Source organism: Sminthopsis crassicaudata, chromosome 1, assembly GCF_048593235.1.
Source record: "Sminthopsis crassicaudata isolate SCR6 chromosome 1, ASM4859323v1, whole genome shotgun sequence".
Taxonomy (NCBI): Eukaryota; Metazoa; Chordata; class Mammalia; order Dasyuromorphia; family Dasyuridae; genus Sminthopsis; species Sminthopsis crassicaudata.
The window spans coordinates 542,277,460-542,305,405 of NC_133617.1; the positions used below are offsets into that span (position 1 = coordinate 542,277,460).

The window sequence follows — 27,946 nt, forward strand, 5'->3', positions numbered from 1 at the left end:
CTCTGTTATAGTGCTTTATACACATAAAGCACTTAATAAATGTTTTGTGCTGAATTAAATTAATTTGTTTGAATGGGTAGTTTTTGGGTTGATGCTATATGTAGCCTTTGTCCTTGGAATAGAACAAAATAATTTGATCTACATGTAATCAAACCATAACTTTTACCCTACATGGCTCTTTGATAAAAGCCACTGAGCTAATTAATCACAGGCTGATCAGAGATATATGTACAGGCTGATCAGAGATATATGTACAGGCTGATCAGAGATATATGTACATAGAAATTTACCTTTCTGGTCATTCTATATGGCCAGTTTGGTTTAATGTCAATTATTAATCTTTGTGTTCTATTCATATTTGAACTTAGATTTTTATGTTCTATTTATAACACTAAATCTGCCATGTATTTTAGATGTAATAAGGGTACATTTGCATCCTTTTCTTGTTTAGAAAAGAACAAGAAGGCCTACTAGATTTTATTTAGAAACAGTGATGTTCTTCCTTGTGGTCATAGCAAAATCCTTTGATAGTGTTTTTGAAACTTGTTTTGGTTTTTATTATTAATAAAATAGCATGAGATTATTAGCAGACCAAACCACAATTTAGGAAGCAAACTAAATGCTTTTTTGTTTTGTTTTGTTATTTACTAAATTACTTCTTTTAAAAATCTGTACTGAAACTTGTCTGAGATTAAGTAAAAAGTAATGATAATGACAACTTTTCTATTATTATTAGAGATATCTAAGTAGTTTAACAATGGAATACTAAACATGAAGCCAGGAATGCCTGATTTCAAATTCTGTCTCAGTCTCTTATTAGATATATGATCCTGGTCAAGTTGTCTAACTTCTTTTAGCCTCAGGTTTCTTATCTGTAAAATGGGAATAATAATAACAGAACAACCTCATCATATATTGTGATAGCATTTTAACATTGTTATAGTAATGATTTTTATGAGAATCAGATAAAATAATAGATAAATTGCCTTGTAAAACTTAAAGTGCTATTCAGTTAATCTGCTAAGCTCTCTTCTGAGGATACCTGGTGCGAGTTCAAATATAGATGTGATCATTTGAATTAGCATGATTGGAAATATAGAGATGCAAATATGCACTAATAGATATACTCATAAAGATGCACTAAGAGGATCTCAAAAGAATTTTTATGGCAACTGACTGCAGATTATGCTGATATTAAATAGCCACGTCTGATATCAAGCCCATGTCTTTTGACTGCAAATCAGCCTCTCTTGCCTTCATGGACTTAAAATCAATATTTATCGAGCACTCAAAATAACTGTATGAAAAGGGTAGTATGAAGATTATTATCCTTATTATATAGATGAGGAAAAGAAAGGTCCTGAATGCTTAAGCGACTTCATCTTGATTAGGGAATAAATATCAAAGGCTGGCTTTGAACTCAAAAGGTCACAGTTTTTACTGGTATAGAGGCTCAACATAACTAACTGTGGTGATGATTGATATGATTGAATAGATAGGAGAACTCACAATGAGAACAGATTTCCTCTGCTTAGGGGAATAAGAGAAAATTTCAAGAAGCATTAATATTTGAAGATGGGTCTTTAAAGCTTTCAGTAATCAGATGTTTAAAGAATTCCTCCTCCATATAGAACATGAACATTTGATTTATTCCATGTGGAATGTCTTGTGAATTATACAGAGGGAGTGGGAGGGAGTATGAGATTTAGTTCAGTTTGTCCATAATTGTCAAAGGGAATAATTTGAAATAGGACTGGAAAAATAGATTGAAGTCAGATTGTGCATGGCCTTGAATACCTGAGTAAAGAATTCTCTGTTCTTTTTAGTAGTTAGAAAGGTATTAAAAATTTTTTTAACAGAAAAATGATATACATCAGAAAAATTACTGTGGCAGTCGGATTATGGTTGTGCTGGAAGGAAAAAAATAAGAAATCAGGAGATTAGTTCATGAAACTTATAATATTTGAGGTAAGAGTAATAAGGACCTGAACTTAGTTTGATGGCATGAGTGGCAAGAAGAGGTAAGATAACATGTTTTATAAAGAACTGACAGGATATGACATAGAAAAAGCAAAGTTTATAGCTATAGAGGGAAGAAGGGGATTTTCAGAAATAAAGAATTTGGGAGAAGGTGAATCTTTGAAAAGAAGATGGTAAATTCAGTTTTAGGAATGTTAAAGGGAAAAGAAGAAAAGGGCATTTCAGGTATTTATTAAAACCTACTATGTATCAGGAATTGGGTTAAGTAAGCTCTTTATAACTATTATCTCATTTGATCCTCATAATAATTGTAAGTTGCTATTTTCTCCATTTTATGAGGAAACTGAGGCAGACAAAGGTTAAAGATTAAATAATAGCAAAAGGCTATTGAACTTGAATTCAGGTTGTTCTGATTATAAGCCCACTACTTTTTCCATTATTCCACTGAGCTCCCTTTAGTTGAGTTTGAAGTTTTGAGGCATATGGATAGAGATATTTTATAGGCAGCTGGAAATTAGTACAGAGGTAGGGACAAAAAATATGGAAATTATCTGTATTGAAATAATCGTGGAAATAACAGAGGAGAATGGGATTATGTAGGAAGAGTGTTTAGAGAAAGAAAAGATAAGTATAAAGGCTGAGGTCTTTTGAGCCAAAGAATTTATATTTTTATTTTTATTTTGTAAAGTTCACTGTCCTATAATAGTGTTTCAAAATTCTTAGTGCGATTTTAAACTTAAAGGACTTAATCTTTACTAGATTAAAATTATACCAAGGCCTTTTGAAACACCTAATACAGAACTATTACCTTTTTGCAATATCATTCAAATATGCCACTTTTTTTTTTTTATAATATTATCCCTTGTATTCATTTTTCCAAATTATCCCCTCCCTCCCTCCATTCCCTCTTCCCGTTGACAGGTAATCCCATACATTTTACATGTGTTACAATATAACCTAGATACAATATATGTTTGTAAATACCATTTTCTTATTGCACATTAAGTATTAGCTTCCGAAGGTATAAGTAACCTGGGTAGATAGACAGTAGTGCTAACAATTTACATTCACTTCCCAGTGTTCCTTCTCTGGGTTCTTTGTCTATCATTGATCAACTGGAAGTGAGTTGGATCTTCTTTATGTTGAAGATATCCACTTCCATCAGAATACCTCTTCATACAGCATTGAAGTGTACAGCGATCTTCTGGTTCTGTTCATTTCACTCAGCATCAGTTGATGTAAGTCTCTCCAAGCCTCTCTGTATTCCTCCTGCTGGTCATTTCTTACAGAGCAATAATATTCCATAACCTTCATATACCATAATTTACCCAACCATTCTCCAATTGATGGGCATCCATTCAACTTCCAGTTTCTAGCTACAACAAAAAGAGCTGCCACAAACATTTTGGCACATACACGTCCCTTTCCGCTCTTTAGTATTCCTTTGGGATATAATCCCAATAACAGCAATGCTGGTTCAAAGGGTACAAATATGCCATTTTCTTTTTCTTTGACACTGCCAACCCATCATTGGTGCAGGCTCTCAATACCACATTTCTGGACTGTTGCAATAGCTACCTACTCAACTCTCTCTCCCCTTTCCGATCTGTTTTTCCAAATGAATTTTTAACATTTTATGCCATGGGAATTAAAAGTGTAAATTAATTTTGATAGCATTTTCATTTTATTATATTGACAGGTTCTAGCCATGATCACTAAATATTTCCAGCTATTTAACTGGGTTTTTTTTTTTTGTTTTTTGTTTTTTTGTTTTGTTTTGTTTTGTTTTAAATTTCTTTAAGGAACACTTTGTAATATATTAGTCATTTATGTGCTTTGTTAGGTCAGTTAGGTCAGTCCCCAGATATTTTGTGTTTTGAAGTTATTTAGAATGAAATTTGTCTTTCTCTTTTTGGTTCTTGTGTTTTGTCATTTTCACATTAGAAATCTATAAAGATTTCCGAGTATTTATTTTGTAGTCTGCAGTTTTGCAGAAAACATTAATTCAGTAAACTTCTTCCTTTGGATTTTCCAAGTAAACCATCATATCCTTAGCAAGAAGGGACCTTTTAATTTCTTCTTTAGATGTCTTTGTCTTTAATTTCTTTCTCTCGTTTTATTGCTATTGTTAGTATTTTCAGAACTATATCAAATAATAATGGAGAGAGTGGGCATCCTTGTTTTACTCCTGTATTTACTGGGAAAAGTTATGATAGATTGTCAGATGTTTTTTATGATATTTTTATAATTCCTTTATGCCTGTGCTATGTAGGAGTTTTTTAGTATAAAATTGTTAAAGGCTTTTTCTTCATTTATTGAAAAAATCATGTGATTTTGATTTTTAATACAATTAATTATGTTGATTGTTTTTCTAATGTTGAACAATCCTTCCATTACTGGTTTAAATTCCATTTGATCATAAAGAATGATTTCTTAGATAAATTGCTATAGTGTATTACATGGGATTTTGTTTCAAATTTTTTTAGTGAATATTTATTAATGATATTGGCCAAAGTTTTCTTTCTGGGTTTTGTCATTCCTTAATTTAAACTATATTTATCTCTTGTAGGGCTCTTTTTTTCTAAATTCTTCAGAATAATTTGTGAAATATGAGTTTTTACTGTTCTTTCAATGTTTGATACAGTTCTTCTATGAATTTATAAGAATGCGGATTTTTTTTTTCCTTTAATAGTTCCTCTATCAAGGATCTATATTGCCTTTTCCAAGATAGGCTTATTTAAAATATCTCTCTTTAGTCTTCTGATACTTTGTATATTTAATATTTTTATATGGTATCCTATTTTTTGTGTTCTTAGTTTAACTGTTCATAGTAAGTTCACATTATTATTCTTATTTTTCTGATTTTGTTGCCATCTTACCTTGGTAATTTGCTATTTTAAAAATCTGATTTTCTGTTTTCTTTTTGACAAGATTAGCCTAAAGGCTTATCAATTTTATTGGACTTTTAAAAGAACTAATTTTTTGTTTTATTTATCATTTACATGGGTTTTTATCTATTTTTCCTCTATTTTTAATATTTATTTTTGTGCTTATTTAAGGTTTGTTTATTTTTTACCTTTCAACTTTTTAAATGCACATTCAGTTTATTAATCCTCTCTTTTTCTATTTTGTTAATGTATGTTTGTAAGGATATGATTTTTCCCCTGAGGACTGCTTTAGCTACATCCCAGAAATTTTGGTATGTTGTTTCATCATTATAATTTTCTTTTACATAGTTATTAATTGTTTTTATGATTTGTTCTTTGACCTACTTGTTATTTAAGATTTCATTCTTAAGTCTTCATTTGTTCTGACCTACTTGTTATTTAAGATTTCATTCTTAAGTCTTCATTTGGTCTGTATCTTTTGTTTGTGATCCTTGAACCAATTTCTATTTTTATTGTATTTTAGTCTCTAAAGGATACATTAACTATTTCTCCTTTTACATTTGTTTTCAATTCTCTATGCCCTTGTACATGGTCAATTTTTGTCTAAGTTTCATGTGGTGCTGAGAAGTATGTATTTTTTTGATAGTCCCATTTATAAGATCAGTCCTTTAACTCTAGTTTCTCTGGGAACTTATTTCCTAATATCTCTCCTAATAAATAATTTCATTGCATATCAAACTGAAATGAATTTCTTTGCAAACTTCTTTCACTTAGTTCTATTTCTGTGCTTTACTATCAAGCAGAATAAGTCCAATCATTTTGCTACATGATAGTCCTTCAAATATTTAAAAATAAGATATCATAAATATGGCACTCTAGTCTCCTTTTTTCTTGTCTGTCTGTTTTGTCTATCTGTCTCTGTCTCTCTATCTCTGTCTTCTCCACTTCCCTTTTCCCTCTCTTTATATCTATATATGTGTATATATATAAATATATGTACGTATGCATTTGCAATTCTATCTCAATAAAATTAAAGAGTATTGCAGATTAGATTATTCAATATCTTATTAAGAAACCCACTTGAGATATAAAAACTTTGAGAATTAAAATTGGGGCTGCTAGGTGGCGCAGTGGATAGAGCACCAGTCTTGAATTCAGGAGGACCCGAGTTCAAATATGGTCTCAGACACTTAGCACTTCCTAGCTGTGTGACCCTGGGCAAATCACTTAAACTCAGCCTCAGGTAAAAAAAAAGAGAGAGAGAGAATTAAAATAAAAGCATGGGACAAAATTGATTAAGCTTTAGCAGAACTTAAAAAGATAAATGTGGTAATCATAAATTCAGACAAGGCAAAAGCTAAAATAGGCTTAATTAATAGAGAGGAACAAGAAGGCTGCAAAGATGTTATGAATATTGATTAATGAACAATGTAAAATATAGACCCTGAATGATATAGTATTTAAATATTTCAGTAAAAGATAAATAAGTGACAAGCAAAAATAGTTAAATTGTAATGAGTAGAGGAATGGACTCAGTGCAATTCTTTCATACTTGCATGATGTAAGGAAAAAATGAACAAGAATTTAAGGTGCTAAGTAGAATCTTATCTATTCATTTATTTCCCATACATTCATCTATTTATTTATTTAGGATGCACATTGCTTTATGAAAAATGGTGGGAGAGAAAAATCAGAATATGAGGGGAAAAGCATGAAAGAAAAAAAAAAAAAACAATTTCCATACTTTTTTTCCTTGATGCAAATAGCATTTTCTATTCAAAGGTTTTTGGAATTTAAGTAGAATTTTAGAAAAGTTAAATGTGAAATTGCACAGGAATAAATAGGAATTAATTTATTCTTCCATTGTTCTTGGCACCTTTACAAAAATTGACAATGTGTTTGGTCATGAAAACCTCAGAGAAATTTAAAAAAATGTAAAATATTAAACATATCTTTTATCAACTTTGTTCAGTAAAAGGCCATTGAAGAAAAAAAATTATAAGTCAATTGGAGACTTGTAACGCCTCAAATTTAATGGGTATAAGAACAATTCACAGATATAACAGATAATTTCATTAATTAAGTAATAATAATGAAACCACATGCCACATTTGGGGACTGCAGCCAAAGCAATATAAAAAGGAATAGTTATAATTTGAAACATTTTCAGCAGTAAAAGAGAAAAAGAATAAATCAATTAAGCACATGTACAACTAAAACGAACTTTAAAACTTGAAACACCAAAATAGAAAACCTGTAAAGTCATAGATTAATGAAATTTCTAGTAAAATAAAATGGTATAAATAAATAAATGTAGTAGCTTAAACAAAACAATAGATATATAAGTCATTACATAATTTAATTCAAAAAAGGAAGAAGATAATCAAATAATCATTATCAAAAATGAAAAGAGGGAATTCATAAACTAGGAACAAATAAAGGATAATATTAGAAATTATTTTGCCTAATTGTATTCTACTAAAACTGAACACTTAAATGAAATGGAAGATTTACAAAACTATAAAATGTCCAGATTAACAAAATAACATGGAACCCAGTTTCCAAAAAAAAGGAAAGAAATTGACCAACTCATAATTTAACTTCTTTTCCCCGAAAAAAGTCCAGAAAGAGATGGATTTTTGAGTGATCTTTTTTAAAAATTCAAAGAACAATTAATCCTAATATGACACAAATTGTTTACAGAAATTGGAAAATAAAGGACCTTTTTCCATTATATAGATCATGACACTTAACCAGGAAAATTCAAAAGCAAGGAAGAGGAAATACTATAGATTGTTATCCCTGAGAAAGATAGAAAAAATTTAAACTAAATATTAGCAAAAGGATTAGAGCAACATATCATTAAAATATATATTGACCAAGTAGGATTAATACCAGGAATATAGGGTAAATTTTTAGAAATCATAAATGTAGTTTGCTATATTAATCATATAACTATATAAAATGTTTAATTTATGATTATTTTAGTACAGGCTAAAAAAAATGGATAAAGGCCAATATACATTTTTGTTAAACAACAACAATAATGTAATCATAGGAATAAATGGAACTTTCCTTAATTATAAAAGTTTTGTAAGATGTGTTATATGTAATTGTTATATGTATTATTATATGTAATATGTAATTATTATATGTAATGGGGAGAAACTAGAAGACTTTCTAATAAGATAAGGAAAATAAAAGAATATCACTACACTTTCTCTTTGGTGTAATTCTGGCATACTTAGTATAATTATTGTTAGCAATAAAGTTATAATAATTTCCTTGGATTGGAATGAGCATAAAAGAAAAACAAAATTAAAGTTTTTTGCTGATGAACTATTTGGCAGATTATCAGGCCATAAAATAAATCACATAAATCATTGAAATTTCTATATATTACCAACAAACACGGGAAAAATAGAAGGAAAAATTCCATTTAAAATAGCTAAAGAATACACGTCTACCTTTCATGCAAAGAGAATCCATCTGCATCAGTAAAGGCAGTTCCTATCTCTGATAAAAATAGATTTGAACACCAACAAGAAAAATTATGTTTAATAGAAATGAATATGAAAATATATGTCTAATAAATGAACTGTGATAGCTAAATTAATGGATTATTAGTTGTTTAATAGTTTTTAGTAGTGTCCAACTCTTTGTGACCTCATTTGAATTTTTGTTGGCAAAAATACTGGAGTGTTTGCCATTTCTCTGCAGCTCATTTAACAGATGAGGAAACTGAAGCAAATAGGATTAAAGGACTTATTTAGAGTCACACAGCTAGTAAGAAAGTTTGAGGCTGGATTTGAATTCAAATCTTTCTGATTCCAGGCTCAGCTCTATCTATTATGCCACCTAGCTACCTCATAGAATATTACTGCATAGTAAAACAGTGATAGAAAATTAACTGTGGGAATTGTGGTTTACAGTAAAATAATATGAAAAAGACACTTATTGACATAATGAGATGACTCTGTGTATAGTATTAAACTTTAAATCAGAAGGACCCTAATTTAAATACAGACTGAGACATTTATCATTTAATGTGTCTTGGGCAAGACTTTTAACCTCTCTCCCTCTTAGTTTCCTCAACTGTAAAATGAAGATAATAATAGTATCTATTTCCTAGTATTATTTTAAGAGTAAAGTGAGATAATATTTGTATCTAGTTTTTCAAACTAAAGTGCTATATAAGTTCTGTTATTGTTATTACTTATAATTGTGGATAGTAGAAGAGTTCTTGATTAATGAAGACTGATATCACAATCTTCAGTTAACTTTCTCTTGTCTTTCTCTCACTCAGCCTCCAATCACAGATTCTTAACATTTCTTTCCTTTTAAATGTTTTCATAATTTTCATTTTGAAATTGTTTTCCTTATGAGTAAACTCTCCTTTATTTTGTTTTCCAACATCTTCCAGTTCCCTTTCCCCATTCACTTCTTTTACTCTGTCTTTCCTATAATGCTTTCTTTTTCTTTTTTTTTTAAATATACATACTGACACATATATGTGTATATATATTTATATCTATATCTATATCTATATATATATATAGCTTTTTACGTCATCATATTTTTTCCTCAATATCCCTTTCTTCCCAAAAGCCATTCCTTTTTTTTTTTTTTTAAGAAAATAAGAAGAATAAGAAGATAAAGTCTGAAAACATGTGTAGTGTCATATATTCATGAACCATCCTTTGTAAAGTAGTGAGGTAGAAGTGTCTTCTCATATCTCTTCTTTGGAGCCTTTTTTTTTGTTTGTTTGTTTTTTTGTTTTTTCTGTTTGCAATTTCTTAACATTTGCTTTTGATTGTTTATTCAGTTTACAATCTTATATTCATTGTGTCTCTTGATTTCTTGCTTTGTTTAATTCACTCTACATCAGATTATATAAATGTTTCCATGACCCTCTTTATTCATCATAGCTATTGTTTCTTAAAGGACATTAATATTCCATTACTTTTATACACCACAATTTGTTTAGTCTCCCATATTTGATGGGCAGTGCTAGGCCTGGAGTCAGGAAGACTCATCTTCCTGAGTTCAAATCAGGCTTCAGACACTTATTAACTCTGTGTCCTTTATACTGTTCTGCTTTAATTTCCTCCTTTATAAAATGAGCTGGAAAAAGAAGTGGCAAATCAGTCCAGTACCTTTGCTAAGAAAATCTCAAATGGAGTCATAAAGAATTGGACATGACTAAAAATAACTGAACAACAAATTTAATGGGTATTTATTTTCCCCCCTAATTTTTTGCTTTCATAAAAGTGCTGGTATCACATATTTGTGATTCTTTTAAAATTTGAAATTGCTTCTGGTTACTTGTAGATTTTGTTATTTTTTCAGTGGAATTGTTCGCTGTAAACACAGTGTATCTTGGAATCTGTAATATAGAGTTGTTGGGGTATGAGAATTGAGACTTGAGAGATCCCCTCTGGTCTACGTCGCAGAGTCTTTGTGAAAGAATCCGCAAACCTGAAGTTTATGGCATAGGAGATTTATTTTCACTAAGAAGACAGCTTTCTTTCTTTCTTTCTTACTTTCTTTGTTTTTTTTTTTCTTTGTTTTTTTTTTTTTTTTGGTATTATTTTATTTTATTTTTTATTATAGCTTTTTATTTACAAAACATATGCATGAGTAATTTTTCAACATTGACTCTTGCAAAACCTTCTGTTCCAACTTTTTCCCTCTTTCCCCCTCACTCTCTCCTGTAGATGGCAGGTAGTTAAAAGTATATTTATTTTTTCCCTCTGAGGCTGGGGTTAAGTGACTTGCCCAGGGTCACATAGCTAGGAAGTGTTAAGTGTCTGAGACCAGATTTGAACTCGGGTCCTTCTGAATTCAGGGCTAGTGCTCTATCCACTGCGCCACTTAAAAGTATATTTAAATACAATATTTGTATACATCTTTATCTTGCTGCACAAGAAAAATAAGATCTATAAAGAAGGTAAAAAACCTGAGAAGGAAAACAAAAATGCAAGTAAACAATAACAGAAAGAGTGGAAATGCTATGTTGTGGTTCACACTCATTTCCCATAGTTCTCTCTCTGGGTGTAGCTGATTCTTTTCATTACTGAACAATGGGAACTGGTTTGTTGAAGAGAGACACGTCTATCAGAGTTGATCATTGTATAGTCTTGTAGCCATGTACAATGATCTCCTGGTCCTGCTCATTTCACTCAGCATCAGTTCATGTAGGTCTCTCCAAGCCTCTCTGAAATCATCCTGCTGGTCATTTCTTACAGAACAATAATATTCTATAACATTCATATGTCATAATTTATTCAGCCATTCAACAACTGATGGACATCCACTCAGTTTCCAGTTTCTTGCCATAACAAAGATAACTGCCACAAACATTTTTGCACATGTGGGTCCCTTTCTTTCCTTTAACATCTCTTTGGGATATAAACCCAGTAGAAACACTGCTGGGTCAAAGGGTATGCACGGTTTGATAAATTTTTGAGCAAAGTTCCAAACTGCTCTCCAGAATAGCTGGATCCATTCACAATTCCATCGCCAATATATTAGTGTCCCCGTTTTCCCACATCCCCTCCCCTCTTTTCCTGTCATCTTAGCCAATCTGAGAGGTATATAGTAGTATCTCAGAGTTGTCTTAATTTGCATTTCTCTGATCAATAGTTGTTTGGAATACCTTTTCATATGACTAGAAATAGTTTCAATTTCTTCATATGAAAATTGTCTGTTCATATCCGTTGACCATTTATCAGTTGCGGATTGGCTTGAATTTTTATAAATTTGAGTCAGAAATGAGTAAGATAGGCATAAATTGGCTATTATTTCTGTCTTCTATATAGCTTCATATCCTGTTTGTTCTGAATTGTAAAATGTGCTTCTATTGGAATATTCGGAGCAGGTCCTTTCAGCTTGGGTTTTTCTTTTCTTCTTCTTCTTTTTTTTTTTCCAAATAGCTTTTTCTTTTTTTTCCAAATACATGTGAAGATAGTTTTCAACATTCACCTTTGCAAAATGTTGTGCTCAAAATTTTTCTCTCCTCCTCCCCAAGACCACAAGCAAGCAAGCTGATCTAGGTTAAACATGCATAATTCTTCTAAACATATTTCCATATACCTCATGCTGTGCAAAATAAATAAATAAATAAATAAAATCAGGTAAAAAAGGAAATAAAAAATACAAGAAAGGGGAAAGAAACAAGCAAATAAACAATAACAACTAAAAAGGTAAAAATGCTATCCTTTGATTCATATTTAATCTACATAGTTCTTTCTCTGGATGTAGATGGCACATGATAAGTCTGTTTGGACATGCCTTGAATCACTGAATTGTTGAAAACAGCCAGGCCCATAACAATTGATCATCATATAATCTTGTGTTCCTGTGCAAAATATTATCTTGGTTCTGCTCACTTCACTTAGTATTAGTTCATATAAGTCTTTGTAGGCTTTTCTGAAATCAGCTTAATTATCATTTCTTATAAAATAATATTCTATTACAGTCTTATACTATAACTTTTCAGCCATTCTTCAAATGATGGGCATCCACTCAATTTTCAGTTCTTTGTCAATACAGAAAAGAGCTACTACAAACATTTTTATACTTTTCCTTTTATGATCTCTTTGGGGATGCTGCTAGATCAAAAGGTATGCACAGTTTATAGCCCTTTGGACATAGAGAACATGTATTCTTTATTGCTTTTTTCTTCTTTTCTTCCAGATTGTTCTTCATTTCTGTGATTTTGCATTCCCATTGTGTTATTCTTTCTTTTATTTCTTTGATGACATTTGCCGTAGTGGATTAAAGTTTTTCTTTTCTGTCAACCATTTTTGCTTTGTCAGCCATAAATTCTGTTTTCATGATTCTTATTTGTCTCTTGAACCATTTGGGAACATCCTGAGGTAGTTTAGGACTCTATTGTAAATCTATAGGACCCTCTTACTCATCAGGTATAGTTTATAATTGTATTTTGAGGTAGTTTTCACTCATTATTAATGTCTTCATTAATTTATTTCCTTGTTATTAAAGCTTTAAGCTTAGTTTCCTTCTTTCTGTGATCTTTGATAATTTCTGGATTTTTTTTTTCCCTCATAATCTCTTATTGTTCATGTTTTGACTCCTTCTCCTTTGTAGGAGAATCCTCTGTCTGGTACTCTTCCCATGCTTAAGAATTCACTTTTCATTAACCTCAGTTCCTGCCGTAAATAAATTTGAGATGTGGCGAAGGAATGGAACTGGATGATATTGGCTGGATGCCATTCTCTTTTTCTTTATGCCTGGTAGAATCTCCTTTATATACTGGCACTTTGCTTAATTTCCTGTGTTCTTTAATTCTTTAATTCTCTTCCTGTGTTGTTTAATTCTTTAATTCCCTTTCTGTGGTCCTGATGCCACTTTATTTTTTTTAATAAAGCTTTTTATTTTCAAAACCTATGCATAGCTTTCAACATTCACCCTTATAAAACTTTGTGTTTCAAATTTTTTTTTCTCCCTCCCTTCATTTCACCCTCTCCCCTAGAAGGCAAGTAATCCAATATATGTTAAACATGTGAAGTTCTTCTGTACATATTTCCACAATTACTATGCTGCACAAGAAAAATCAGATCAAAAAGGAAAAAAAAAGAGAAAGAAAATAAAATGCAAACAAATAACAACAAAAAGTGAAAATGCTATGTTGTGATCCACACTTAGTCCTCCAGTCCCTTCCCTGGGTGCATATTACTCTTTCTGTCACAAGACAATCACCTGAATCGCCTTGCTGTTGAAAAAATTCATGTCCATCAGAATTGATCATAGTATAATCTTCTTGTTGTTGGGTACAATGTTCTCTTAGTTGTACTCACTTTATTTAGCATCATCACTTCATGTAAGTCTTTTCAGGACTTTCTGAAATCCTGATGCCGTTTTCAGTAAATTTTAAGTATTGTGTTATTATAGGATTTCAATCAGCTCAAGTAGATGACCCACAGATTTTCTCAGGATCTGAATGGCTTTATTTTGAAAAATTTTACCCTTACCTTCTTCCTCTGTGCTTTGCAAGTTCCTGACCTTGATTTGGGTCTAGGCAACATACCTTGGCATGCCAGAAGAATACTGTTCTTCCCTAGCTGAATACAGCCTTAGACCTAGTTTGAGCTAGATCCAGCAATCTCCAGCAATCCTTGTTATATAGCCCTTGGTTTATAATACCTAATTATGTAGTTCCCCCTGCTTTTTTAAAAAGTTAAATCTTTTTATTTTCAAAACATATCCATGGATAATTTTTCAACATTGTTCCTTACAAAACCTTTTGTTCCAAATTTTCCCCTCCTTCCCCTAATTCTCCTCCCCTAGATGGCAAGTAATATAACATATATTAAACATGTTAAAATATATATTAAATCCAATATATGCATACATATTTATATAATAATCTTGCTGTACAAGAAAAGTCAGATCAAAAATGAAAAAAAAATTAAGAAAACAAAATGCAAACAAACAACAACACAAAGAATGAGAAGGTTATGTTATGATCCATACTCAGTTCCCACAGTCCTTTCTCTGGGTATAGCTGGCTCTCTTCACCATAAGATCATTGGAATTGGTCTGAATCATCTCATTGTTGGAAAGTTACATCTATCAGAATTGATCATTGTGTATTCTTGAGGCCACTTACTCAGTCATTCTCCAACTGATGGGTATCCACTCAGTTTCCAGTTTCTTGCCACTACAAAAAGGGCTGTCAAAGGAGCAGGATATGTGGCTTAGGGTAATACTGCCGTAAATTGAGTCCTTTTTTTACCTTCTATATAACTTTTTTTCCTCTCTGTCCTGAATTGTAGAATAAGTCTTTCCTGGAATACTCTGAGTAGGTCCTTCCAGCTTGGATTTTTCCCCCAGTGTCCACATATTTCTGTCTTTTTATGCTAACCTAAACTGGAAAAAATGACTCACTTTGGTTTTTTCCTTTGATTTCCCAGTCATTACTAACTTTGATGTTCTTCTTATATTTGTTGTTTGATGATGATTCATTCAGTTGATGAGGTATTGATCCGAGTACCTGATGATTCAGGTATTTCTTATGTACCTACTATGTACCAGGTACTTGGATTTTAAAGGGGGAAAAAAAAAAAAACCTTGTCCCTACTTTCAAGAGTCACAATTGGGGAGATAGTATTCAAATAACTATGTACAAATAAGATATAATCAGGGTAAATTGGGGATAGTATCAGAGAAAAACCACTAAGGTTCTGGATGAAGACTAGGAAAGGCTTCTTATAGAAGATGGTGCTTTAGTTGAGACTTGAAGGAGCCTAGAATAGCCAAGAGCTAGAGACAAGGATTGGGAGATTACACATATGAGGGATTACCCAATGAAAATCCTTGGATTTACTAGTGTATTTGGATTTACTAGGATTTTAAATTTGATATTAGAGGTAGTAAGGAATCACAACTTTTTTGAATAAAGGGATGTAGTACAGTTTATATCTGTACTTTTCAGGAAAATTTTTTGATATCTGAGTAGAAGATGAACTGGAATAGGGAGAGATTTAAGGCCATGCATGAGATCAATTGGCAGGCTTTTGTAATAATATAGTCATGGAGTAATGAGGTCCTGTACCAGGGGGAAGGAACAGTGTCAAATGAGAGATGGAAATATATAGTAGGGACATTACGAAGGCCAAAATAAGACTTCACAACTGCTTGTATATAGGGGCGGGTGAGGGAAGAATAGGATTGGCACTTGGGTTGTAAATCTCTGTCGTGGGGGAGAATAGCAATGTTTCACAAAACTTTGTTAAAGTAAGTCAAAATATTGGACAATTGCTTTTCCACTTTCCAGGAAAGTTAGCACTTGGGCTTTATTGTTTCTTCTCACTCTGATCTCTTTACTTTTCTACCCTTAGATTATTTTGAATGGGAAACACCTTTGCATTATTTATTCCCTCCTGAGATTTTCTTATTGCTACCTACACATTCTATTCATTTTTGTGGCTTTATTTTGTGGCATTCTATTTTTACTAAAACTATTAAAGTGTTTCAGTTTCTTTGCTGATTTTCTAAGAAACCAAACAAGGTTAGTTTCATCTCTTCCTTGACTATCTTTATACTTTTCATTTTTCCTTATCATATTATTTACTGTTCTGGAATTATGACACATAACAGTGGGGATGAAGGACATCTTTCCTTTATGTTGACTTCTTGGAAAATACTAGAAGTTGTACTCATGCTTATTAAAAAAGCTTTCAATATTTTTTTTTATTTTACATAATGCTTTTAGTTTAGATTTTTAAAAATCATGTTAAGAAATGTTCTTCGTTGCATATTCTTTGAATGATTTTTAGTATAAATCAACATTTTTTGACAAAGGCATTTTCAGCATCTGTTAAGGAAATCATGTAGTTTGGTTTATTTTCATTTTTAATATGACTAATTATGTTAATTGTTTCACATTGTTGATCTGTCCTTAAATCCTTGGCATAAATATATAATTATAATAAAAAAATTTTTTTGGATAAATTTCTAGAAATTTTTTGGAGGGTTAAGATTTTATTGAGAATTTTAAAATTGATATTCTTTAATGATACTATTCTAGCTTTCTTTTTTAAACTTTGTGTTTTTCCTAGCTTATACATCAGGAGTATATTTGTCTCATAAAAAATAATTTGGTAAATTACTTTTCAATTTTGAAGAATATTTGGTTAATCGATTTTACTTGAATTGTTCTTTTTTTTCCTGAGGCAGTTGGAGTTAACTAACTTGTCCAGAGTCACACAGCTAGGAAGTGTTAAGTGTCTGAGACCAGATTTGAATTCAGGTCATCTTTATTTCAGGGTTGGTACTCTACCCACTGCTCCACCTAGCTACCTAGCTTAAATACATCTGGACCATAGTTTCTCCCTCTTCCAACTGTCTATTGTCTTAGTAGTTCCTTTATACCTATCTGAATTTAATGAGATTCTTTTAATTTTGTTATCTTTATATTTTTATAGATTATTCTTTATTTCTTTTGAGTTTTCAGTTTTTATTGGCATTTAAACGCATATTTTATATCAGTTACTTTGTTGCTATGATTAATTTTTTGCTTAAAGTGCTGATTTACTTATACAGACTCCTATCTGTCTCAACTTCTCCCACCTACTTTTCATTTTTTTCCTCCTGAATTTGAGGTTTTACTCAAATTGTTTCTTTTATTCGTTTAGTTATTTGTTCCCCTTCCTTTTTTTTTTTTTGCTGACTTTTCTCTCTCCCAATGTGTTTATTTTTAAAATACCATCCTTTTCATCTCCAAGTTTTTCTTGTTTATTAATTTTCTTTTTTATGTAGTTTATTCACATCACTTAGTCTATTCTGGAATTTTATTTTGCAATTTATTAATATGCTTGCAAAGGCAAAGATAGTAATCTTTTTGAAAAGATTGCTGCCCCAGTTTTATGCTTATCTAACATGAATGTAACTACACTCAAGACAAATTATGAGCAATAAGCTGAGAAGCTGCTGAAGTTAATGGAAAACTCATTTAAATAATATAAAAGCTTAATAAAAACGCATTTACCACTACCAATTTCTGTATTATTGCTTGTATATTATCCCTTTTTCTCTTATGCTTCAATCTTCTGTTTATTTGTGAGGCAGGTAATTTTGGATCAAAAAAGTACCCTGTGGTAGATATTGTCCTTAGATCCTATTTGTTTCTATTTCTGTTTCCTTCACCATCTTATCATTGGCTTCATGTTTTTCACATTTCATAATAGCTGCTTCTAATCCCTTTATTCCAGATCAGCATGTCTACACTTAATTCTTAGAAAAACTGGTTTGCTAATGCACTAAACTCATCATCGATTATGAAGGATATATCTCATCATTGACATATAGCTTTTCCACTATCAATTCATTCCTTAGTGTTACTTCCTTTCTTAATTACATTGATATTCTCTACCTTTATTCTTCCTAAAAGTTTCACTTCCTTCCTTTCCAGTTCTCTTGCTACTTTCTTCTTGCTAAGATAGTATCAGAAGTCAGTATAGGAGTTTTTTCAAAACTAGAGAAAGACATTTGAGACATTTCTGCCAAAATTCTCTTTTAATCAATAATACTTCAATTTTTTAATATTTTACTTGCATCTCAATCTCCTTGTGTTGTTTTTTTTTTTTTTTGCTTTTGACAATCTTTTTGTTAGTAATGTTTTTTGACTATGCATCTGTCTTTTTCTTTAAAAATATTGTAAACATCAATTTTTTATTATTTAATCTCTCCTTGGTAATTATATTTATTTACCTTCTGATAACGTTTGGGATGTTTGCAAGTTGAATAATCTGCATACATCTAGGTTGATTAGTTTGGTTTTGGTGGGAGGGACAGAATTACCTCAAATGTTTCTTTTGTTGAATATCCTTTTGATATTGATGTCTTAAAAGACAGTTTTACAGAATGTCATTTTGGTTTACAGCTAGAACTACTTTACTTTCAGAATGTGCTATTATTTCACGTCCTTTTGTCTTTTTTGGTGGTCATGGGAAACTTTTATGTCTTTTGGATTTCTTTTCCTTCACATTTGGAAGTTTTTCTCTTTGCTTTTTACAGAATTTGGTAAAACTAGAATTATTAAATTTAATTACTCTGTAAGTTTAAAGTGTAGAATCTTTGAATTCTCTTAATTAATTCTAATCTAATAATTGTTTTCTATATTCAGAAGTTCTGGGAAGTTTTTCAGCATTGTGATATTCATTTGTCATGTTTTTCCTAGAACATGACATTAAGTTGTGCCCGTGAATCTTATTTTAAAGGACAATGATTCTGGTTCATGTAGGCAGTTTTCTTTTAACATTGCTTTTCTTTTCTTTTAGGTTTTCCTCCCTGTTATTTTCAATTTTGTTTCTTTACAGAAACTTTTTGCTGTAGATTCAGGTTTTTTTATTATGATTTTTTTTTTTTTTTGGTCTGCATTGAGAGCTCTACAATTCTTACCCATATTCATCCTTAATTTCCATTGTGAATTTTATTCTGGGATTTCTTCTTCTTGCTCTCTGAGAAGTTTATGGAATTCCACATTTTATTAGATATCAGTTCACTTACCTTTTCATGGATATTATTTGTTAAAAGAGAGATTTATAATCTCTTTGATGAAATCCTTTTAATTTTAGAATGCTCCCTATTGATTTAGGTTTTTATTCAGTTTTCTTCCTCTTAAAATTTAGTGTTTCAGCTTTTTAAAAGATAGATACTTGTCATTTGATTTCTGACTCTTCCCTCTTCGATTCTACAAGCACAATGGAGGTTAAAGTGTCTCAGCTTCCCCCTGATTTGGGACATTTGCTTATTAATTGATTGTTTATATAATAGTTTGGAATGAAGAACTGCTAATAGGTGGGCTAATAAATATTGACTTATTAAAAGTTTAGGATGCATTCAGTAAAAGGCATAAATAGCTAATATATTAAATATTTCTAACTTAGAAATTAACTTGCAATATCATTATTATATTGTTAAATCTAAAGGATTATGTAGGAGACTTGTAGTATCAGCTTTGTCAACTATTAATAATGTTACCTGGACCAGCTTGATTTTTGTAAATTGCAATTTCTATACATGGGAGTTATAATAGCTTATCTCTCAAGTTCTTACTCAATCTGAAATTCTATGATTATCTTGTAATTTCTTTACATTTCATTTTCTAAAATATAATTTTTTTCTTTTCCAGAATCTATATCGATTTGAAGGAACTGGATTTACAAACATTCCTCAACTTATAGATTATCATTATACAACAAAGCAAGTCATAACTAAGAAATCAGGTGTAGTCCTGCTGAACCCTGTTGTTAAGGTATGTTCTATTTTTTAAAAAACAAGAATGTTTGATGTGTCTCCCTTTCATATAGTAAATACTGTTCTCATATATAAATATAAACTTTAGGACAAATTTTAAGTTTTGTATGATAAATACTGTGATTAATTTAGCTAGAACCTCCATTTTCAAGATTTATTGAAATAATATATTGTTGGAGTATATATATTGCTAATTCTTGCTAGAGTTCATATTACATGTGTATTATTCCTAATATATGCATTATTCATCAGTTGTATACTGTGTATAACTTTGATAATATAGTAACATTTATTATTCCCACGGTATCACTTTTAATACTGATTCGGTAAATGTTTATTAATTGCCTAATATTCCAGTCATGGTGATAGACACTGGGCATACAAAAACAAAACAAAAAAAAAGGAACAGTTCCTGCCTTCAAGGAGTTTATAGTTTATAGTTTGGAAACAATACACATATAGTAGGCTCTTATTAAATATTTATTATTTGCTTAATTGATATAGATAATTTTTTAAAAAGATATTTCTGGGAGAGAGTGCCCTAGCAGTTTGGGGGAATTGCACTATGGGTTTCCTGTTGGAGATAGTAGTTGAAGTGGAGATAGTAGTTGAACTGAACTTCGAAGGAAGGTGGGGATTCTACATGAAAGAATTGAGGAGTGGGTACATTGAGGCAGATGTTAGCGAAACAGCCTATTATGCAAAGGCTTAGAAGTAGAAGATGGAATTTCAAGTATAGGGACAGCAAACATAAATGCATAAATAGAACACATGAGGGAGAATAATATGAAGTAAGCTTGGAAATGTAATTTGGAGCCAAATTGTGAAGTCCTTTTAGCTCCAAAGAAAGGAGCTTTGCATTTTGTTCGTGAAAAAAGAGGGAGCTCACTAGAACTTCTTAAAAGAAGTAACATAACCAGTTCCAATTGTTCAGTGATGAAGAGAGTCATCTACACCCAGAGAGAGGACTGTGGGAACTGAATGTAGTTCACAACATAGCATTTTCGCTCTTTTTGTTGTTGCTTGCTTGCATTTTATGTTGCTTCTTTAAAAAAAAAAAAAAAAAAGCTGGTTTGATTTGATTTTTCTTCTGCAGCACAATAATTGTATAAATATATATGCATACATTAGATTTAACATATATTGGACAACTTGCCATCTAGGGTAGGGCGTGGGGGAAGGGAAGGAAAATTGGAACACAAAATTTTGCAAGGACTAATGTTGAAAAATTGTCCATAGATATGTTTTGAAAAATAAAAAGCTTTAATTTAAAAAAAGAAAGAAAGAAAGAAGGAAAGAAAATGTAGATTTTTTAATAGTGGCCATCCAGAGATAATGATCTCATTTTTGTTGTCAGATCCCAGTTGAATGAATAATAGAGTAAAATTATCCAAAGTTATCATTTTGACAGCTGACTCTATGAAAATGAACTAAGCACTATAATTACAATGATTAAAAAAGAGAGAGAGAGAAGTAATGTAGATCAGACCTTTGGTTTTAGATGTTTCAGTTCATTAACTCTTTTCAGAATGGATTAGAGAGACTGAAGGATGAGATACCATTTAAGAGACTATGTTACTAGTCAAATTAAAAGATGTTGGAGAACCTAAACTAGAGTGGAGAGAAGGCAATAGATAAAATACATTACCGAGGTAGAATCCACAAGATTTGACATTTTACTTATATGTGAAGGAAAGGGAAGAAACAAAGATGACTCTAAAACATGAATTTGATTATCTGTATGAATGCAAGTACTCTCAGACAAAATAGGAAAATTAAGCAGATTATTCTGATGAAAAGATAATGAGTTCTCTTTTGACATATTAAGCATGAGATGCCCAAGAGGCATCTAGTTGATAATATTTAATAGATAATTAGTAATCAGGACTTCTGGAGTGAGATTAGGGCTTGATACAAAGATATGGGATTAATCTGGCATTATTCTAAGAAAGAATTCATGATGAAAAGACAAAGCTTTTGTGTAATCTTTAAGTTTTTTACTTCTTTCATTCTTTCCCAAATATGTCTTACTTTCCTCACCTTTCTCCACTTTTCAAGTCACTAAAACAGAATCTTTATCTTTCTTCCCAGAGTGACTCTCTTTTGCTTTACTTCTGTATTACTTTCCAGGTTAATGCTTTCCTCCCAGTCCCTCAAGCTCATATTGTTATCATAGATTCTTTACTCTTATCCCCCTATATTTAATTTGCTGACAAGACCTGTCAGTTTCATGTTCTTAATATCTTTGAAATACACCCAACTCTTCTTTTTGACACTCCCACCTCTCTAGTGCAGGCCCTCATCATCTCATGCTTGGACTATGGCAGTAGCCTGCTGGTAAGTCTCTTTTTCTCCATTCTCTACCCTATTCCACTCCATTCTCCAATCACCAGAATGATTTACTAGATTCAGTCACCTTCTTGCTCAGTAAACTCCTGTAATTTCATATCATCTTCACAATAAAATATAAAGATCCTCTAGTATTCAAAGCCTTTCGTAACCTAGTGCTCTCCTACCTTTTTAGTCTTCTTATACTTTTTTTCTTTACTATGTAGTCTTTGGCCCAGTGACATTGGCCCTCATGGTCCATAAACGATACATTCTACCTCTCAACTCTAGGCTTCAAATGTTCCTTTAAGCTCTCTCTCTCCAATCTTTACCCTGGTTTCCTTTAAGTCTCAGGTAAAATCCCATCTTCTATGGGAGTCCTTTTTCAAATCCTCTTAATTCTAGTGCTTTCCCTCTATTAATTATTGTTTGTTGACTGATCACTGCTATTGACCTGCACTTAGTGGCTCTCTGGTAGAGCCTGGATGTTCTTGATACCCTCATATATCCAAGGATACTCACTGTGTCTCCTCTTTTCTTGCCTTCTTCTAGACTTGTCATAGATTCAGTCCTTCAGTAGCTTGCCTGCTGTCACCTACTGAAATCATGTAATGTTTCTATAGGTACACTAAGCATATATCATAATGCTTACCTAGCTTTCAAATAAATTTCCTATGAGCTTTCCAGTCTTCTGGTGAAGTATAGTGAGTAAAAAATAGAGAGAAAATCATGTTGGCTGGATCACAAAATGTGGAAAGGGTAATTTCCAATGAAATTAGAAAATCTGATTCCTAAGGCTTTTATCAATTAAATTGAGGCATTTTACATTTGATCCTAAAGGCAGAAAGAAACCATTGGAGTTGACTGAGTAAGGGAGAGAAATGGTGAGTTGAAAATTATTTTGGCATTATTGTGTAGGATGGATGAGAGGGATGAGAAATTTGAAAGTAGGAAATAAATTATGAGGCTGTTGCAGTAATCCAGGTGAGAATTAATAAGGGTTTGAATTTAGGTGATTACTGTGATTTCAGAGAAAAAGCAGGACATGAAAGATGTTGTGAAGGTAGAATCAGTAAGATTTGGGGACTGACTAGAGGTATGGGGTAACAATAAAGAATCTTGCATGACGATGAAATTAGGAACCTTGGAGACTAGAAGTATGGTGGTGCCTTTGATAGAACAGAAAATGTTTGGAATAAGGAAAAATTAAGGGGGAAAGTAAGATAGTAAGTTCTGATTTTAGATATGTTGAATTAAAAATATGGCTTGGAAATCCCCATTTGAGATATTCAATGGACAACTGGTGATGTCAACTAAAGAACTAGGGAGATAGTAGGACCAATGATTTATAAATAAAAAACATCTGCATGGAAATGTTAATTAATCTCATGTGAGTTGATGGGCTTATGAAAGAGAGAATATGGAGAGAAAAGAGAAGACCTAGGAGAGAATTTTAGAAAACACTTAACACTTTGGCTATGTAATTTTTAGATGTTGATTCAACGAAGTAGAGTATGAAGAAATTTCAGAGGTAGAATGTTGTGTCACAAAGGCTCAGAGATAAGGGGTAATATCCAGAAGGAGAAGGTGGTCAATAATATCAAATGCAAAAAATAGGATAAAAATTAGAACTGAGAAAAATTCACAGACTTAGCAATTAAGATATCACTTTGGAGAAAACAATTTCATTTGAGAGATGAAGTCTAAAGTTAGATTGTAAAGAGCTCAGGTGTAAGTGAGAGAAGAAAAAGCCAAGAGTATAGACAGCTTTTTCATGGAATTTGACTAAGTAGAGTTTTAAGATGAAAATTTTGACCCATATATCTTTTCAGCTAGCCTGTACAAACACAGGTATATGTGCTTATATAGAGAGAATAGATATATAATGTCTGATCCATTATATAAGAATTCTTATATAATGCCTGTTTTGTTAACAGAATAATTGGCTATAATTTTCAATATAAAACAAGCTCTAAAGTTAAAACTGTAAGCATTGGTGAATGTAGGACAAACACTTCTTCTAGGACCTTTTATTTAATTAACACTTAATACTTCTAGTTCATATTTTGCTAGTGAAAACAGAAGTTTTTTTCTTTGGAAAAGATGTGAGCATATGTATGGCATGAATAAAAATAAGAACAATTAGGAATTGCTATAAGAGGATGAGGTAAAAATGAAGTAGATAAGATATGTTGTAAAGATGATCATTTATGTTAAATCTTTCATAAATAGAAAATATTTGGTTGTAAATAACTCTTGGATTATATAAACTTAATGCATGTAGCATTTTAACAATTGTTCAGTTACTGAAAGTTTCTAAAAAATGTTCCAACAAAGTGATCCATCTTACATATTCTTATCTACTGTAAAAATTTTATAAAATCATTGAGAAAGCTGATCAATTCTGAATAATCCTTTGGCTTTAAAAATGTGGTGGGATTGAAATCTTGAGTGGAACAAATGTTCTAAGCTGGTATAATGAAACAGGCTTTCTGAAAATCTCTGTGTAAAAGTAGACATGCAGTTATTTTCCAGTATAAATACTGGCAAGATTATAGTTTTTAACAATGTTATGCATTGTGAAATTTTATTCAGCTATTAATTTTAAGGGTTATTAATTTTATTGGAAACTTAAAAATAAAAACTCCAAAATATCATGCTGTTACTGTTAAGAAATTCATTCATTCAAAGGATATGAACAGACAATTTTCAGATGATGAAATTGAAACTATTTCCACTCATATGAAAGAGTGTTCCAAATCACTATTGATCAGAGAAATGCAAATTAAGACAACTCTGAGATATTATTACAGATTGACTAGGATGACAGGAACAAATAATGATGAATGTTGGAGGGGATGTGGAAAAACTGGGACACTGATGCATTGTTGGTGGAGTTGTGAAAGAATCCAACCATTCTGGAGAGCAATTTGGAACTATGCCCAAAAAGTTATCAAACTGTGCATACCCTTTGATCCAGCAGTGTTACTACTGGGCTTATATCCCAAGGAAATACTAAAGAAGGAAAAGGGACCTGTATGTGCCAAAATGTTTGTGGCAGCTCTTTTTGTAGTGGCTAGAAACTGGAAAATGAACGGATGCCCAACAATTGGAGAATGGTTGGGTAAATTATAGTATATGAATGTTATGGAATATTATTGTTCTGTAAGAAATGACCAGCAGGATGAATACAGAGAGGCTTGGAGAGACTTACATCAACTGATGTTGAGTGAAACGAGCAGAACTAGGAGATCATTACACACTTCAACAATGATACTGTTATGAGGATGTATTCTGATGGAAGTGGGTATCTTCAACACAGAGAAAGCTAATCCAATTCCACTTGATCAATGATGGACAGAATCAGCTACACCCAGAAAAGGAACACTGGGAAATGAGTGTAAACTGTTAGCATTTTTTGTTTTTCTCCCCAGATTATTTTTACCTTCTGAATCTAATTCTTCCTTTGCAATAATAACAACAAAATTCGGTTCTTATATTGTGTACCTAGGATATACTATAATATATTTAATATGTATGGGAATGCCTTCCATCTAGGGGAGGGTGTGGATAGAAGGAGGGGAAAAATTCGGAACAGAAGGAAGTACAAGGGATAATGTTGTAAAAAATTACCTATGCATATGTACTGTCAAAAAATGTTATAATTATAAAATTAATAAGAGAGAGAGAGAGAGAGAGAGAGAGAGAGAGAGAGAGAGAAAGAAAGAGAGAAATTCATTCATTGGGGGAGCTAGGTGGTGCAGTGCATAGAGCACCAGCCCTGAAGTCAGGAGGACCTGAGTTCAAATGTGGCCTCAGACACTTAATACTTCCTAGACCTTGGGCAAGTCACTTAACCCCAGTTGCCTCAGGAAAAAAAAAAAGGAAGAAATTCATTTTATGGTATCTCTTTGGGAAGGATGGGTCAATTAAAGTAATTATTTTACTTTGTGTTTTTAAAAATTATATTCTCAAAGAATTATAATGTAGTGCTACCTTTATGGGTATAGATTTTTTAATCACATGGAATAATTGAGGCTGCTTGACTAGATTTCCACAGTGGGCCTACATTGTATTGTTTCTCACAATATTTTTAGAAAATATGTCATAATTACTATTTTGAAACAAATATTATAAAATAACTTATTTACTTGGTGTTTTGTTTTTTTTTAACTGTGAGCAATTTTGTGGGGATATAAACATTATTAATCTCTTTCAATAGATGAAGAAACTGAGTCACAGAGAAGTTAAATGACTTTCAAGGGTTATGCTGTTAATAAATGGAAAAGTGAGGATTAAATTCAAGTCATCTGATTCTTATTGTTTTGTAAACTAAAGTTTTCAAAAATGAAATTTCGTTTTAAAAGACATGATTAATTCACTTTCCTTATTTCCTTATTTCCTTATTTTACTTATTTACTGATCAAATTAAAAAATAAATAAAACCAAAATGCTTTTAATTTTAATCCTCAGTGTGGATCAGATTGATAGAAATAAAAGTTAGACTCTTCAAGAGGATTATCAAAAACTTTTTCTTTGGATGGGTTTTTATTGTGAAGAACTGAATAGATATCTAAATGGAATTTGTACTATTCTTCTAATCATCTTGATTTATTTTTTTAATTCTCTCAGTTAAAAAAGATTAAAAATAGCTCCAAAGACTTTTAAAGTAACATTGTAGAAGTTATCTACATTCTTCTCAGTGACGTTTAGATAAAATAGATTGATTTCATAAGCAAAGATAACATGTGTTCTTCCTGTGTACCAAACTAGTGACTTGTTACCTGCAACCAGTGCTGAAGGTTATAGTTTCCCTTCGGTTGGTGAGCGAAGATGTTACTTATTTCCTGTACTATTCACCAATTTGAATGACTTCTATAGCCAGAGATAATTTTGAAGATTTAATTTTTAAAAATTTAAAATGTTAATCGCTTTCCAGTGTTTTTTGGCTATTTCCATAAAATACTTATATTAGTGTTCAAAGAGTAAGTCCCTTTTGTTCATTGAATCATAGTTAAGTAAACATTATAATGATCTTTAAATTATTTTTTTCTTAAATTAATTTTAGTTAGACATTAAATAGGGGAAAAAAGGTTGATCAATGGAAGAACACTTGCTATAGAGAGTGTCCTAAAAGTCTTAATGCAATTTTAAAGCCTTCACAGCTTAAAGCCTTCATAGATTAAAACCACATTAATACTTTAGGGACCCCCGTATAGAAGGATATGTTTTTTTGTCTTATTCACCAATTTTTTCCCTTGTGAAATGTATTCTGATATCATTAAAGTCATATTGACTTAAAATTGCACCAAGACTTTTGGCACATTCTGTATAAACGTAACAATGTTTATAAACAGATTAAATAATGTAGAAACTAGTACTTGCTCCATTTCTACACTAAAAAGTTGTAGCAGATTGAGCCACATTTCTGCTTCATGATCATTTACATCCTAATTATTGTAGGCCTATTCTATATAGTTAATAATACTAAATTTTCTTTTCCTTTTTTTTTTTTTTTTTCCTTGAGGCAATCAGGATTAAGTGACTTACAGTTCATAGAGCTAGTGTCAAGTCTGAGGGCAGATTTGAACTCAAGTCTGTCTGATTCCAAGTCCAGTGTTCCTTATATTGTGTTACCTAACTGCCCAATGCTATCAAATTTTCCAAGTAATTTTTATATTTTGAATATATAAAATAAAAAATTTAAAATATTAGGATCGATAAACATTTTAGTAAACTCCATTATGATATAATGGTTAAGATAAAAAATACTTGAAAAGTAATTGAAGAAAATGTTAGGTATGTTTGGAAAAAAGAAAAAAAAAATCAAACTCTTATGTCACAGTGAATAGGATACTGATTCAGGAGTCAAGAGGACCTGAGGTCAAGTTCAGCCTCAGACCCTTAACACTTACTAGCTGTGTGACCATGGGCAAGTTACATAATCCCAGTTGTCTCACTCAACA

General features: G+C 31.4%; 1 protein-coding gene across 5 annotated transcripts in view; it reads left to right on the forward strand.

Moving 5' to 3' along the window:
- FER (FER tyrosine kinase) overlaps positions 1–27,946 on the forward strand; it is a 234,035-nt gene that overhangs the window by 106,426 nt on the left and 99,663 nt on the right. For all 5 annotated transcript variants that reach the window (XM_074281925.1, XM_074281927.1, XM_074281929.1 and 2 more), the window contains one exon: positions 19,528–19,650. In XM_074281925.1, coding sequence (XP_074138026.1) covers positions 19,528–19,650 — 123 coding nt within the window. The remainder of the gene's footprint in view (positions 1–19,527; positions 19,651–27,946) is intronic.